The sequence below is a fragment of the Tribolium castaneum genome, chromosome 2 (genome assembly GCF_031307605.1).
Source record: "Tribolium castaneum strain GA2 chromosome 2, icTriCast1.1, whole genome shotgun sequence".
Classification (NCBI taxonomy): domain Eukaryota; kingdom Metazoa; phylum Arthropoda; class Insecta; order Coleoptera; family Tenebrionidae; genus Tribolium; species Tribolium castaneum.
The window spans coordinates 17,584,341-17,601,068 of record NC_087395.1 but is presented as its reverse complement, the minus strand read 5'-3'; the positions used below and the strand labels follow the sequence as shown (position 1 = coordinate 17,601,068).

Sequence of the window (16,728 nt, the reverse complement as noted above, 5' to 3'; positions counted from 1 at the left end):
TGCATAGCCAGTCCACGCGTCAAGTACATGGAACCAAGGCCAAGGTTGTCGAATTGTTTAAACACATTATCGTCATATTTAGCTTTTATTGGGTGATGACAAGTTGGATGGGAGGGATTTTTGTGAATTGAAACGAGTAGATAATATCACCAAGACATGGTTTATTCTGACAGCCTCAACAAGCTACCAATTTACAAAATTACATAGACAATCATCAGATGAACATTGATCGATGGATCGCGGTTGAGGGCAGAACTAACTTGTCCGACGAACGAGCGCGAGTCCGGAGACTTTGCGTAGAAGATGCGACGTCGGATTTTTATGGTTAGTACGAAATAGGAGCGTCGTCACCTTCTTCAGTCGATCTCCTGGAGCCGGTCGAAATGATGCGAATGGCGGTGATACTACAACACGCATGATGGTGGTGAAGATGATCGTGATACGATTACAAAATAACGATGAGTCTCTTTACAAACTGAGATACATAACACGAACTTATGCACAATTATGTCCTACCAAGAAAATTATCACATATACATATAATAGATATTACTAGGTTTTTATTTTAAAATGATATTGTAATTATTATAAATCTATCGTAGGATTGGTGCTGATGCCAGTTTCATAACTATGTTTTATTTCATAAATATTCATTTACATTAGCCATTAAATTAGTGATTGTTTAAATCTGAAATCTTATATAATAGAAGGTCGCCGGAGCAGCGCGCCGGGGTTGGTCCACTATGTACAAGTCGCGCGCTGCTCCGGCCATGGCGGAAGTAATTACATGAGAACATGAGAATCGGCCCTTTGGCCCAACCATCCTAAACTACAACATAAAACTGTTCACACATCAACAACACATCGGTTATACAGAGACAGATAATAGATAGCTAGTGCGATTATAAATTATTTGGTTTGTAATACAATCAAGTGGCACCTTTCACTCTTGCTACCATCAGGTGGCTTACAGTCCTCACCTGGGAGGCGCGCACTCCACTTTGTACTAAACTCGGTCTCGAAACGGACGAAATTAAACCTCCAACGTGACAACCTTCATCGGTCTCGGCGACGGGGACGGCGACTTTTTGGACAGGTTGAGCGGCTGCTGCGAGTCGGCAATGTCAACCTGCAGCTCCACGATCTTGAGCGGAGAGCTGGGCGGCGCCGGCGACGTCGAGTGCGGCGACTGCAGGTACATGCGGTTGTACTCTTGCGGCGAGCTGCACTGCTGCTGGTGGCGGCCCGTCGTGGTGATCACGCTGGTGGCCCAGGCCGGCTGCAGCAGCCCGTTGTTGACTTTGTACGGGCACGAGGTCGGCGCGGCCGTCACCATCGGCGACGCCGCTCCCACCGGATGCTCGTCCCTCATTATATAATTGTGAATTATATCCGTTCTTTTCATCTGCTCGGCCGTCATCCGCGGCCCTTCCATCAGCGACTTGGCCAACGTCGAGTGGGTGCTCGACAGCGACGACTGCTGCTGCTGCTGGTGCTGGACCTGGGGCTGGGGCGACATGACGACGGCAGGTTCGGCCTCGGCCGAGTCTTTATTGCGCAACGCTCGGAATTTCTTGTGTGGTTTGTAGGCTTCGTCCATTAGGAGATTTGTGTCGTACAGTGGAGGGGCCTGGAGGACGCGTTTTAACACCGGCATTTCTTCGACGATGTGGTTTTCTTCCATTGAGGACCGCGGACTCGAACATAGGGATGTGGGAGCGCTGTGTTTGTCGACTTTTTCGGTACCGGATTCGATGCCGGAGTCGCTCGGCGAGTCCAATTTGCGGAATCTGGGGTGGGTGTGCGGTCTCGCGACTGGGGTTATCGTGAGGCCGTTGTGGATGAGATGTGACGTTGCTGCGAGTTCGTCGTCACCTGACGAAGTCGAGCCGGAGTTGGCTCGATGCCGGTGCGGGCAAAGACCACCGGAAAGGGTCGCCGCTAAGAGAGGAGCGTTGGTTACGTTCGAACTGACATGATGTTGCCCTAGTTGATGGTAATCATTCAAGGAGGTGATTTCTGAGGAGCACATCGACTCGGTACTTGACACTGAGCCGAGTGGGCTCTTGGCTTCGTCCATTGTGACGTCTGAAGAGGACGACCATGATGAAGCGGTTGGACTTTTACTGCTACTTTCCTCTTCCATCGGTGTATTCCATAACTGTTGATGTTGTTGTTGCATCATTTGTTGCTGTTCAGTCATTTTGAAAGCTAGGAGCTTTTCTGAGTGTAACGTGTTTAAAGTACGGAGATCTGGAACTTTCTTCATGAGTTCATCAATGATGTGCGTTTGGCCGTGGTGGTTTTGATTGACGACCATTTGTAGTGCAGCTTTTAACTTGTTCTGCATTTTTTCGATGAGTTCGGTGTTCCTCAAGCCGGGCCTGTCTGGTGCGATAACAACGACCGAACAAAACAGTCCAATTTCGGCGTCCGACAGACGCAAAGCGTTCATTCTTTCGGCAAAGTCAAACATCGAGTCCATCAAAAATCGTGCATTTGAACTATTATGAATAGAGTCACGTTTTAACACTTGTCCATTTAAACAGATCATACTAGAAGTCTGCGTATCGAACATGCACGCGAGACGCACAAGCAACACTTCGAAAACGCCGGCCTTCAATAACGTTACTTGATCGTCTTGAGCCAGCAGCGAGAAGCCTGGGATGCGTTTCGCGAATTCGACGACGCCACGAATTGCCGGCGAGAACCTCTTGGAGAAGTCTTGCAACAGCTCCTGCTGGCCGGTCAACGGCTGCGGATTCGGATTCAACGGACACGCCTGGAACAAAACGTCACCGGTCAAAATCGAAAGGAAACGAGGGATGATGAGGGACAGGAAAACCTTGAACGTTTCCGCTTGTCCCTTGCGTGCAAGGTCGCCCGGTCTGGCAATGCACACACATTCACACAAAGACGAAAAAAATTTCAAAACACTCACCAGTGTCGGAGGACATGCCGTGTAGGAGGGCTGTTCTCTGGCCCGAGCCAGCATTGGCTCGACCTTTTCTCTGGTAAAGTCGCATGTGTCAATGTGCGCTCTGACAACGGTCGCCAACAGACGCTGCTCGTCCTCCAGTTCGGCGGCCACTGCCTTCTCCAGAGAACGCGAATTCGAACTTTGCTGCATCGCTGCCAAAATCCGGGCTTTCTCCCTTTTCGGAACGCGCCCAAATCTCACAGCTGCAATAAAACAACCACCGTTAAATAAACACAAAACACCCTTAGGAATTAAATTAATGTCAAAAAAAAGAACCAGGTGCCCGACGCGTGCCAGCTGCTCTACATCTGTCGGCCGTTACCCCGGAGAAAGTTCTATTACGAATAGAACGCGCGAGAGAAATTTGCTTTCACGAGGATGAAAGTGTTGTAGGTCAATCGTAAAAAGAAAGTGCCCAACAACAACAACAAACAACCGAAATCCGCCACAAAATCAAAATTTTACAACACGACGAACGAATGACACATACGTGCATTATGGTACTCCACAACTCCGTTAAGTATCCCCTTGAGTATGGGCAACTCTTCACCCATTTTGCACCGTTGATTGCCACTTTCACCCATCACATGTGCACCAGCAGCACGATAGCCTGTCGTTGGGCTGCTACTCGCTCGAGCTGGCATTCCCAACTTTCAGCGTATTTTGCGCGTGTATATGAGAGGAGTGTCGCCTTCACGTATGAGATACTATGAAATCGTGGCGCGAACGAACGAATGCCAGGCGTGGAACGGCACGGCACCCACGGTTGCGACTCCCCTCTCGTCGTTGCCCCTCTACTACGACGGCTTCCCCTCCATCACCCTTGAACTTGAGCGCGCCGCGAATCTGTAGCGGTGCTCCACGTTGCGCGCGGACGTCGTAGAGTCAAGGTCGAACGACGTCGAAGATGACTTCGTGGCGCCTCACCCAGAGGGCGACACCGAACAATACACACGCCGCGCCGACGGCAAAAAATACACACGACGACGGGAAAATTCGAAACGACGCGGGTATTGCTGGTTGCCTATGACCCTCTCCCGAATAATTACAAAACTTTATTTCATTCACATGAAAAATAATACGGCTTTAACAACTAATAGTGGATGACTTTTCTACAAATTTTAACTACATGTTTTAATTAATTAAAATATGCTTAACACATTTGTATTCTTCTAAATTTCAAGTTAGCTGTTGCTAAAAAATTTAGCAATGGATAAAGGAAGTTATGTCCAATTAATTTGTATTGCATGATACAATAATAAAAACTTATTTAAAGGTACTATTCAAATTCATATATGTATTAGTTGACTTACGGACATAACTGCATAATCTAAAAATAAATTAACCTTTCGGATGTTTTTTTTTTATTGTTAAAAAGGATTATTTATGTATGGATAAAATAATAACACACATTTAACTGAAACTGGATAATTTTTGTTTAAGAAATTTTTAATTATGTTCAAATTTAGTAAATTCCTGCCAACATAATTGTAAATCTAAAGCAATTTTTCGAAATGAAAGCGCGTTGCGTAAAATTTAGTTGTATGTACATAACCCCTTCAGTTATCACATTATTATTGAATTAAATTAAAAAAAAGAAACAGAGTACCTGTTACATTAAACATCTACTTAAAACTCGTAAATCACGAAAATATCATAATATCACGCACCGAATGTGCTGTAAAACGGTTTTAAAATTTTTGGAAAAATGACGATTTTTTTTACGATTATTTAAGTCTCTGTTAAACAGTAAAATTACCAACCTTGTGAAAATATTAAACTAAATAAACCAATGATTATTGCGCTTCTATATCTAATATCACTGATAAAAAACCAAAAATCTTGAGAAGCAGTTAAAATTCTCTATTCGTCTGATGTCCTTAGACTGTGTTAAAAAGCGTTTTGAAATCGTTCAAAAAATGCGCGAAATGCAATAATGACAAGAGCACCCTTTAACACTAGCATCTCAAAATGATAGGTTATTAGGTCAAATCCAACCATCTGTAAGGGGGTTAGACTCAGAATAAATATTTCTTGATATTATCTTTTTTTCCCAAAATGTGTGTACAAAATTTAGGTATGGGTAAAAATAAACTGCCCTGTTTTAAAGCTGGATTATTTTTCATGTGTGGTTTGCAAAGTTAGGATTGTTATGGCCATGTTAGAGCCAAGATTTGAATACTGTTTTGATTTTGTTGTGAAAACACAGTAGCTGGCACCTGTTGTGTTTTTGGTTGTTGTTGTCGCAACGATTGGATGAAAAATAGTTTGTGAAATTTTGCAAGTTCCAGTTTTTGTTGCGTCGTTGGAGAAAAACGAGAGTTGCACCGAAGTCAATGTTCGCACTCTCCGCAAATAATAAATTTCTCCCAGCAGCAAAAACCATTAGCAATTTCTAATAATTCTTACGAAATCGAAAACTTTCTATCGCACGTCATAGGAAGTAAACAAGTATAGTAAACACGATGACATCCACGCTCAGTTAATTTCGGTGAATTTTCATCTGAAATTGGTAATTTCGCAAAATGTGGTTGTGCAAAATCGGACGGTTATTGAATGGAGTAGGTGAGTGGTAGGGCGCGTTTGTGGCTAGCCTTAACATGGATGCTGGATTGTGTAATTGTTGCAATAGCTATCGACTTCAGTAAGTGGCAGTAACTTTCAAAAAATAACAACCGCGGGGGTCGATACTGTCAACCGCGTTTGAGGTGCTGTTGGGTCGTTCACCTTTTGCAGAGCGGAGCTGTGAACTTTCTCGTGGCGCTGCTGTTACAAATTCGCGAACGGTTCGGGTCGTTCACCCCGAGACCTGGATGACCTATATACCGTAATGCTTATAACACTTACCGTCCCGACTCATCCCGACGGCGATGCACTTTTTCAGCCTGCAGTACTGGCAGCGGTTCCTGTTGATGCGCAGGATGGAGCACTGCTGGTTCTTGGTGCACGGCCTGTACTGGATCTTCTGCTGGATGCTGCGCCGGAAGAAGCCCTGCAAGCGTTGTTTCTTTGTAGTTTTATCCGAACTCTGGGGCGCTTTCGATGCAAACGACTCGGTATAACAGTTCAACACAGCCATGTCAGGCGGCCACCATTGTTTATTACTACTATTACTGGGGGTGCACGCGTGCGATCCACCTGACGCGAAATTCGACGGAGCACTGAGCCCAAAGCCCGAGTGTTCGCCACACTTAACCAGCTGACCCAGTTGCCGGTTGTTCACCCGCCAAAGTGTTCGCGAGGCCAGTTCACCGCGTGAAAGTGAGAGTTCGCCTTCTCCCTCTTCGCCAGCGAGCGTTCGACGGGTGCGAGCGAGACCGCCGCCGAATCTTTCGTCACCGGTGTCGCTGGCCTCGCGCGCTAAAGAGTTCACTAGAATAAATCGCAACAAACAAATTTTTCTCGAGTGATTGTTTTTTTCATTCGAAACGATACGACGATTTTCGAGCCCGCCCGCTAATTGCTCCTCGTTTTCGATATATAATATACCGAGAAATGCGTTCGTTCGTTGAACCACCGACTCCGGTCAAAGACTTTTTACCTACACCACGGCGACGATGCCCCAAATATGGCTGGCTTTCGAGAATATTTCGCTGACGTCACACACTATCACTGTTACGTCACCGCGGGGACGGCCCGCTTCATGCGCTACCTCAACAACATGTAACGTTACAATTCCAAGTCAACGAACCGACGGCCACGAACCCATCATCCAGCCGCGGACAAAGACTCCATCGACCCGAGGACAATCACCTCCGACGCCGCCCCAACCCCCAGCACCTGCCCCTTCACCGCCCAGCCCTAAACACTTTACCGCAAAACAAAACCTAAATAATCCGCCCACTCATTTATTCTTTTATCTAGCCCACCGCCAAAGCTCGAGAAATTAACCATGAATATTTCAAAAACTATTCATCAAAACATAGTGAAGTTTGGTACATGCTTAAGAGTATTTAAATTATATCGTTTGAGATGTTTATCAAATTTTTATCTCTATTTTAAATGGCAAAAATGGTTAAATTTAACATTTTCAAGGAAAGCATTTTTCCGAGTTCTATGGTGCAACAAATGCATACCTTATTTTAACCAAAACTTAAAAAAAAACACATTCGAACTAAAATGTTAAGTTATGTTAGCCTTCGAAATGTTGTTTTTATCTATCGTTAGCTCTTCGCCGCTTGAACACTGACCAAAAATAAGTAAAAGTTATTAATAATTGTTAAAATAACACTTTTAACTGAAATAGAACACATTTTAATAAAAATAAATTAAACACGGAATACATGATTTTTATGCTACAAAAGATAGTCAAAATAACTTCCATTGACTTCTTGGCTTTTTGTCGCATTAACTAACATAAGAATTTCTAAACGCTCAGTTTCACTTAAATGTATCACTGTTAAACTAATTATTGCACACAAGTTTGATTTTTAGCTAAGTGACAGATCGCTAGACACAGCTATTGATCCAGAAATCTAGAATTAAATATTTGAATTTTTCTTTTACATTTTACGTTACATCACGGAAATCAGAAAAAAAAATACTCTTTAAAAATTATTAATTAAACAAATTTATTAATTATTTATTAACGATATGTGTAAAGCCAATAGATTGTCTATGCAAAAGCAGATACAAGCCAGATTCTTCCTCTATGTTTTAAATAATAATTATTCAAGCTTTCAATTTTTCCCTTTCGAAAGGATGGTAACTATTAGCTTATTGTTACTTTAAAATCGCGAATTTATAAACACATAATAAATCAGTAAGTCCATTTTAAAAGAAGAACTTTTTTCAGGTCAGTATTGTTTGGAGAATCACTTTTATAGAATAAATTTTAAAATGCTTAATCTTCACGAAAAAATAATAAATAGGTATTAATTGAGTGGTTTCGTAAACACATTACCGACAATTTAAATAATTGTTATCGCGTGCTGCGCTATTATTGAATTGATTCCAAAAAGTGTCATAATTTGATTAGGAATTCTTGTGTTATTCCTCATTTCCGTCGCGCATTATCCGGCGGCGATAACCTTATTCCGGGCGCAGTATGACAAAGCTCAGGTCGAAAAATATTGTAGTGGTCAGTGACTCCAAGCCGGCATTAAAAATCAGTCATCACCCACGATATAAGGTCACTCGGGTGCATTGAACTCGAAACTAGGCTGAAAAATCCCTCAAAATTTCCCATTCGTCACCGTATCATCCAAACAATTACGGTATTATTACGATTTGAGGGAGGTGGAGTTGCTTGACAAATTTTTTCGGAGAAGGCCTCCCTCAATAGTTCCATATACTATATTTACAATTACATCTCTCACTAACAGGTCAACGTTCGCGAATCTAGGTTGTCGTACTTTACAACAATTAGCGGGGCAGAAGAGGGAAGTTGCATCAGAGTCGGCGAACGCGCGATAACGGTGACGTTGTGGCGCATGCGTCGCGGACCTGGTGGAGCGGGTTCAACGGCCCAAGTGTTACGTATGATGTTATGGATGCATCCGAGTTCGCTATTTGGGACGAACCGGCGTTAACCTCGATTTTTTCGGCGACCGAATCTCGGTTTCTAGAAGCTTCGACAAAAACCCAAATTGTTCATTTTTCAGCAATGGAGGTTGTTTAGCGTTTTGTTGCGCGTTAAGCAGCAATAATATTTTTGTTTGTGTGAATGGATCGGGCAAGTACCTTGTGCGAAACCACCAGGTCCCGTTACCGAAGCCTATAATTCAGCGCGAGAGCGCCAGGTTGCGTTCTTTTCAAATCCGGCGGTCATTCAACTATTTGCCAGCGATTCCATCGGCCAACTGCTCCGAAGGGTTTCAAACAAAGGCCCGGATATCGAAAAAACCTTCCTTCAGTTTCGCCAAAATCACACAAAAAAAGGGTTAAAAAATCCGCCGCCGCCGCCGCAATTCAGGTAAAAAAGGGCTCGCCATCTGCCGTTTGGGTCGCGGAAGCGCTGTTTTTTGGCCACCGAAACGTGTGGAAGAAGAAAGTAAAAGCGCAGGTGTTGAGCGGGTTGAAACCGTCCAACCTTGAACTGTCAACCAAGTTCATCAAACCTCGGCGAGGCGGAGCGGAAGAAGAGCGGAATGGAAACGTACCGAGATTTTTTCGGCAAAATTACAGCTTGGGATAATTAGGACCTTGATTTTTTGCGGTGGTGGCGAAGGTCGATCGCCTACTTAAAAGCAAGGAGTCGGCCCCCGGCCCCCGCGTCGTGCCGCGTTTATAACGATCCAAGAATGCGCGTGCACCGGACATTGACATTACAACAACCGACCTTCAACCTTCTTTTTGCGCCACAAAAGCCCAGGTAACGACACAAAGAAGGGTCGCTTGGGGGTGAAATCTGCGGCTGGTTTGCACGGTTTTCGGCCGAGGTTATTTCCTTGTTGCCGCGTTCAAGGATAATTGGCGCGGAATTATACCGAGTCCTTTTGTTCGATTTGTAGGTTTTTCCTCAATCCTTACCTTGCATCCTTCGCAGGAGTGGACGCCGTAGTGGAAGCCGGAGGCCTTGTCGCCGCACACTCGGCACAAAACGGTGGTGCCGTCGAATTCTGGAAAAAAGAAACACCAAAATTTAGCTTCGATGAAAGCAGGACTTTCTCTCTCGACGCTCCTCGTGTCGCAACATGATATTACGTATGAGGACGAGTGAGTGCGAGAGAAAGGTGAAAGTAGGAGAATAACACATCGACTGCATCGTTATGCAATGAAAGTATGTATGTACAGAGGAAATTTCGCGAAAGTACCTAAATTAAGCGCGGGTTCGCGATGGCTCGCCATGGTGTTACTATCCGTGGTGGATTCCGGTAATTGTCCACTGCTATCCGGTGATAAAATCATATTGGTTCAGTTCAAGCGCACAATGTTAAGTTAACTCAAAAGCACAGCCACATCAGCACGTAAAATCACACTCGCGTACAAGAAGGTGCATCAGCTGCAAGAGCTGCCCAAGAACTGGTGAGAGTGAAAGTCCCGGTACCGACTGGGCCTCGTCGACTCCTGCGTATAGTAAATATTGTCCGTACTACCTGAAGGGCGACGGGCGATTCTCGACCAAAGAAACGGGGGAACGGACGTTTTAGCAGCAACGTAGCCGCGAACTTGCGGGTTCATCGTATTTTGAAGTTGGAGGTCACTGACAACAATGCCGACGCCGGCCAATCGACGTTCACCAGGTGGGAGCCGATTGGTCGGACGCTCCACCACGGCACCACCTCCTCGAGGTGGAGGGGCTCACGGTCGAGGAAGGAAGTTCAATGGCCTGAACCTTGACTGAATTACCCAGACAAGCGTGCAGCTCGGCGGCCAAGGCCGTGCTCAGAACAACGATCATACTAGTTCGCGCTCACTCTCGCGCGCTTCATCGAAACTGATAGAATCCTTTCACTTGGACGCGATTTCGGCCGCCCAAGGGCCCGCCGGCCCCGGGCCACTGGGCCCTGCCCGGCGCCGCCACACCGACCATCGCCAAAACTATTACAAGTGATCACACCGTGTGATCACATACAGACTTTTGCACATTCAGTTTGTGCTGAATAATATAAATTAAAAATTACTTCCATGTTAAGTATGCCCTTTTAAAATTGCGAAATTTACGCTATAAAATACATAATACAGGTGTGCAAGTGTGAATTTTTAGATTTTCGGGCGCCTTCGGGGCATGAACAAAATTGCAAATTTGGCGCGTTTGTGCGCCAGATATTGAGTGGTTCTAGGAAGCGCCCAAAGTGGCACGCCGCTCACGATGATGGGCAATAATGTGCGGAACTATGAATTTTTATGGGTTTATGAGGGGCCGGCGTGAAAGTAAGTTTTCGGTCCAATAAACTCGTCATAAATAAATAAATAATATAGTTAGTGACGTTGAAAGGGTTAGGAATGGTTTTTATGGCAATTATTTGCGATGGCCATCGAGTTTAAGAAGAATGTGCCGAGGCCGGGTGGGGAAGGTCACTAAACTACTTCAGGGTGCATCGAACAGAAATCTTTCCTGTGTGCGTCTAACCTTGGCAACGATCAAAATGACCAAAATGCTTTTAAATCAGGCGTTCAAGGCCCCGCACAGGTGTTAACAACCTCTTGTATTTTCGATTATGACGTGCTTCGCCTATAAATATGCATTAGCGCGTTGTTTTCGTGTAAAAAAAATCGAATTTCGGGTGAGGATGAGTCCGGTGTCCATTCTTCTCGCTGGCCTGTGGTTCTTGAGCAAGAGGTTGCTCCGGGCCAGTGACCTATAGCAAAACGCGTTCGCGACTTTGTTCGAGAATATTCGCGTCTTTCCGAGGTCATCCAGAGTCACTTACCCCAGTGGTACAGAAACATGGCAATCAGAAAAGTGAGTTGTTCTGCTTAGCAGTCATCGTCGTCATGACCGGAAAAATTCGCATCAAACCGAGAGAGAGAAGGCCCACAAAGCACAAAACTCTTTCGTCATCGCTGCTGCTCTCCGGCCACGGTCAGTCGGCGACCCAGGAAAAAAACCACCACCGACTGACATTGAACTGGACGATGGCTTCTTCGGGCGCCCACCGACTAGGTTTCGCCTTGAAAACGAGATTTTCGTGGCCGCACAATAATGGCAAAAGGGCATCGACTCGCCACCGTGACACGGCTTTGTTGTCGAATTTCCACGCCGGACGACACCGGAACGAAAGCGCGTGATTTGTGGGTCATTATCGGTTTGTTGCCCGCCTTCTCGGAACCATTGCTCAATTGAGTCGTTCGCGGCGTGCACGCAACCCTTTTTGTCTTGGCCACCATCTGCAAGGGTAAATGCACTTGCCATTTGCGGCGTGCGTCCATCGAACTCGTGCACCGTTAGGTTTACCTCCAGTGGCAATCTGGCGCGATCTGCTCCGCCATTGTGTGTATGTATGTATGTATGTGTGTGTGTCTATGCCATGGATGCAACGACCTAGCGAGCGATGAACTCCCGACTGCAACTCGTCCATTTTTCCCTTGCTGGAGCACCGCGACGCCGCCATCTTAAAAATCCAAGAGATGGTGCAATGACCATCGACTCCGTGTGCATACACATGCAAATAACAAAAAGCAACGAGAACGAGTTGCGTAATGTGCGCGTGGCAATTGAGCAGAGCCAGTGCCCTCTTAGCGGGTCACTAACCCACTGCCTGTTTAGTTAGCCACTATTTACTTTACTATTTTATGCCACGCGGTGACTACCTTTCGCTAAATGCCATTTTAATCCGACGCGTATCAATTTGGTTAATTCATACAAAAAAAAACTTTCGCGTTCGCTCGGCGCAACGTTTCTTGTTATTGTTGTTGTTGGTTTTGCTAAACCATCAAATTTTTTCCCCTTAAATTAATAAAAATGCATTTAAAAAAGCGCAGTTTGTTATTGTTGTTGTTTTTGTTGCTTTTGCTGCATTATCACAACAACTATTTATTTCATTCGTAGATGATAGTGCGACGTGTAATCGAGGTTAGTCACACTATAAAATAGACGGCGAGTTCGACCCCATTCGCGGTTACGAACCTCGAGTGACCTCTTTAAATTTCGCATTAAGCAGTGTGTCATCTCCTCTGTAACCGTTTGACGATATTATTCAATAAAGTTCAATAACTCCTGCCGTAAAAATACCAACACCGATTGATAAATGCATATCTAACTCTAAAACACTTTCTTCTAATTTACCTAATTTAATTTCCGTTTCTTTTCTAACGAGTTTTATTGAAAGAAATAATAATAAATCATCAAATGGCATTTTGCTAATTATTCAATCACGTAATTCATCCATTGATAAAATAAAATGTACGTTATGGATTCAAAAAATTACAAGATTAATATTAATGAGCGATTATAATTTCACATAACTCAGTTTTTATTAATTAATTGTAAACAGCTTGTTAATTTATACAAAATTTCAATTTCTTCTATTTATCCATTGTTTTAATTTCGCGTAAGTTGGTTATGAAAAACAAAAGTCGAAATTGTCATTGTTCCATAACAAAAGTATAGAGTTCATTGATACCTGTCCACTCGGTGAACGGTAAGGTTGGCAACCTTGTAGCATATTCTGCTATACGAGTATTTGTGATATTTTTCGATAAAACATTCATGAGACAAATCTTAAAAATTATCACAACTGGAATTTTTTATTAGACAATCGGAGCACAATATTCAGATCAACTAAAAATATATTTACTTTTTCAATTTACAAGAACGGTACAGACTTTGAACGAAGCGTGTTTAATCTCATTTTTTAATTATATATAGTTCGTTTTACTTCTGACGACATTAACAAAAAATATTTTTTCTAAAAAGTCAAGTCATAAACCTTATTCATTGGACAAACATTTTATAGTTCATAATGGTAATTACGACAAATCAGATTTCAGTGCAACAATTTCGTGATTCCTATTTTTTTACACGAAACTAAATCGATACAATGATGGAAGAAACTAATTTGAAAAAATTCGGGCAATGAAAAATCTCGCGAGCGCCACCTTTCGGCAGCGCTGCCGCACCTGCGGTTGCCGTCCGCGTCCGCTAGATGGCGGCCGACGCATTCACATGCCAATTCGAAAACAGTTTCAGTGTCACGGTCGTGATCCGAGGCGTCGATGACCGATAAAGCACGAAACAAACAAACTCTAATCAACTCACACAGCCGCCTCGAAAAAAATTACAAAAACAATGAAGGAGAAAAAAATGAATCGTCTGACCTGGGGGAAACACTTGAATTTTTGGCGGTTTGTTGGCCATGTTCGTCTTGAGGGGGTGGCTTGCAACACGGGTTGCTTCCAGAGATGGACTGAGTCGTCGGGAGCGGTCGCGCCGGGGTTGTTAGTCTGGTAACGTGGGCGTCGGGACGCGCGCAAGCCCGATTTACACCTGTGGAATGTGGTCGCGGGTTCACGTGTGTGTTGGTTGGGACTTTTCGGCCTTATCTCTCCGAGAAAAATGACTGGAGCTTTGATTATCTCGATCTGATAGGGCGCGGGGTAATGACCCACAAGCGTGTCAAAGACACGCTCTTATCTCTCTCTTGCATATTTACCCGAAAAAATCCGATTATTTATTTTGCGATTCATGGTAAACATTTGCGAAATTCTGTGTGGGTGATTAAAAATTGGGTATTTTTGGAATCGCGTTGAGACAAACGTGACCACGTGATTCGGTATGACGCCAATGGCCGTCATTGTACGAGCCGACGTCACGACAAATAAAACCACTTGTTTTGTTCCTGCGGGTGATGTGTCTTTTTCTGAATTAAAATATCATTCACATGGACGAAACAATCGAACGGTTATTTTGCTCCGCACGTAATCCAGTAGGCTGGCAAGTTCAACAACAATCAACTGTACCGTTGCGTCAAAAAATATTAAACTGTACTCTGGGAACGAAAGTCGCGAAAAATTTTCGATTCTACCTATGTTTACTGATTCAATGAGTAATATACAGGGTGCCCCAACCTAAATTAGCACCCCCCAAAATCTCCAATCTCGTCCAAGTTTAGAAATTTTAGTTTAAAGAAGGACAAAATTTTATATTGATTTCAAAATTATTTCTGCGCCCTCTAGCGCCCAGAGCTGCCCCTTAAAAAAATTAAATAGTAAGAGGGATAGAGTGACATCATTTTGAAGCTGCTTTGCAACCAACTTTTTTAAAATTCTGACCGTTTTTTGGTATAAATTGACTTAAAAATGTTATCTGCGCTAAGGTTTCTACTTTTTAAAATAACAAAATAAAATAATAAAAAAAAATTAATAAATAAATAGTAAGAGAGGTCGAATGGAAAATCCGAGGGAAAACCATAAACTGATTGTAGTTGTTAGAAAATTTTGCCTAGATTGCTGTGCGAGAGAATAAAAGTAGTTATAAAAAAATATCTTAATTTAACAAATTTATTGCTCAAAATATCCACCTCCAACTTACATAAAATGGTAGTAACAACTTCTTGCAACTATTTTCTGGTCTTATCAAAGGCCTCTCTGATTGTTAAATTCTTTGTTCTGTACTATGAACCATTTAAAAAATGTAATAACAATAATTTACGTAATACATATAGGAGAAACTGTGTGTAAAAGAGTTGGTAAAAATTATAATTTTACCACCTTCAGCCTCATTTTTTTGTTACTTCAGTACGTAAAAACTTCAAAATTTAAGCGAGAGTATTTCAAATTGACCATTTGAAAAATTTTAGTGAAACTGAAACAATTTATAATTATTATGTAACAACAAATTGTTCAAAATCGAAAATTTAAGATGACGTATCATTTGACCCCTCTTGCTGTTCAAATTTTTGAAAGGATAGCTCTGGTTTCAAGAGAGATACAGAAATAACTCTAAAACTAACATAAAATTTGCTCCTCCTTTAAACTAAAATTTATCTGTTTCAGCATTTTTCCCACTCTTGTATGAACTCGAAGATTTTTTTAATTGCTGCATTTTTACTGATTTGGAATAAATAAATTAATAATATTTTTGATATTCGTGGGGTGTTTCAATTTTTCAAGATTGACAAAAATAATTCATCAAACCGATCATCTTCTGTCCTAAGATGCATTGTTGTCTGTGGTATATTATTTTAGTCAATTTTCACCATTTCGGTTGTGCTAGTTTTTGGGCGCGATGGTGATGTTATTATTACAGCAATAAGACGTGTTGTTTGGCAAACACGAATCGTAAAAAGGGTTGTTTGTAAATATGAGTTAACCTCTAGCGAAGTAATAAACCATCGAAGGCCTTGGTGCTATTGTGGCGTCCCACTTTCATCATTTGGTCAACGACCGGACTCAATATTAGGACTCGCGTTTAAATCCACTCACCTTCGTACGAAATATTTGCATGCATATCAAAGATTTGAACAGGTAGCGCGAGCGCGCGACTAATTCCTCTCGTGTGTGTTTGAATTTTTCGTGTGAGAGCGAATTGCCTAATTTGTGGAGGTTAACGCTCTACCGTGATCTGTTTTCCTCACCTCGTCGTGTACAATCAGAAGAGAAATTGGTACCGACTTAGTGACCACTCTATATAAAGCTCTATGACCGCTATGCAGGTCATAGAACTGTGAGTATCGGGGTCGCAGTAGCACTCTCGATTTGTTACGTCAGAAGGCAAAATCTAGTGCTATTTTTTGCAAAATGAACTCATTTTTGATGGAACAAGCGAGGCAATCGTTGAACGGTCGGTAGGCAGGCAGTTAATGGCAACGACCGAGCCAGATACAAGGTTTTTCAATAAATCATTGGAAATTGCATAAACGAAAGAGCCAAGTGACCCATATTGGTGTCGTGGTGAACGACCGACCCTCATCTTTCGACAAAAACGCCCGGAAAAAACTCAAACGGCCGAGTCAGCACCGACTTTCACCTTTTCACAATATTTCTTTTTCAATTTGAAAAATGATTTCGCCACCTGACACGCTTAATTTTGGCCAAATTGCAAAATAAAAATCACATAATTAGCAGCGGAGCGTTTCGCCATGAGCCCCTCTGCTTATCCCGAAAACTCAAAAGCGGCGTTATGTCATCGGCGTGCATCGAAAGTAATGCAATGCAGTCAGTCGAGTCGATAGTGAGAGTGTTCGGACTTTCTCCCAAAACTTTCACTTTTCGAGCATCTTGTTACAAAAACCAGTCTCGGTGCGTTTTCCCCACGTAGGAAAAATTACATGAGCGTCGTTTTTGTGGGGTGACGATGGCCATTCACCTTGACTACATTACAATAATGTGGGACAGGCGAGCTAGCCTCGCTCGTTTCCAAGTTT

At 43.1% G+C, this 16,728-nt stretch overlaps 1 protein-coding gene across 6 annotated transcripts in view; it reads right to left on the bottom strand.

The window, feature by feature from the left end:
• Positions 1–141: 141 nt before the first annotated feature.
• Eip75B (Ecdysone-induced protein 75B) overlaps positions 142–16,728 on the bottom strand; it is a 32,772-nt gene continuing 16,185 nt past the window's right edge. The window contains exons 1-5 of one of the 6 annotated variants that reach the window (XM_015983235.2): positions 13,682–13,822; positions 9,452–9,540; positions 5,828–5,972; positions 2,942–3,183; positions 142–2,782 (exon numbers count right to left, since the gene is read on the bottom strand). In XM_015983235.2, the coding sequence (XP_015838721.2) occupies positions 1,034–2,782; positions 2,942–3,183; positions 5,828–5,972; positions 9,452–9,540; positions 13,682–13,721 (2,265 nt within the window). In that variant the 5' untranslated portion in view covers positions 13,722–13,822 and the 3' untranslated portion in view covers positions 142–1,033. 6 annotated transcript variants of the gene reach the window in all.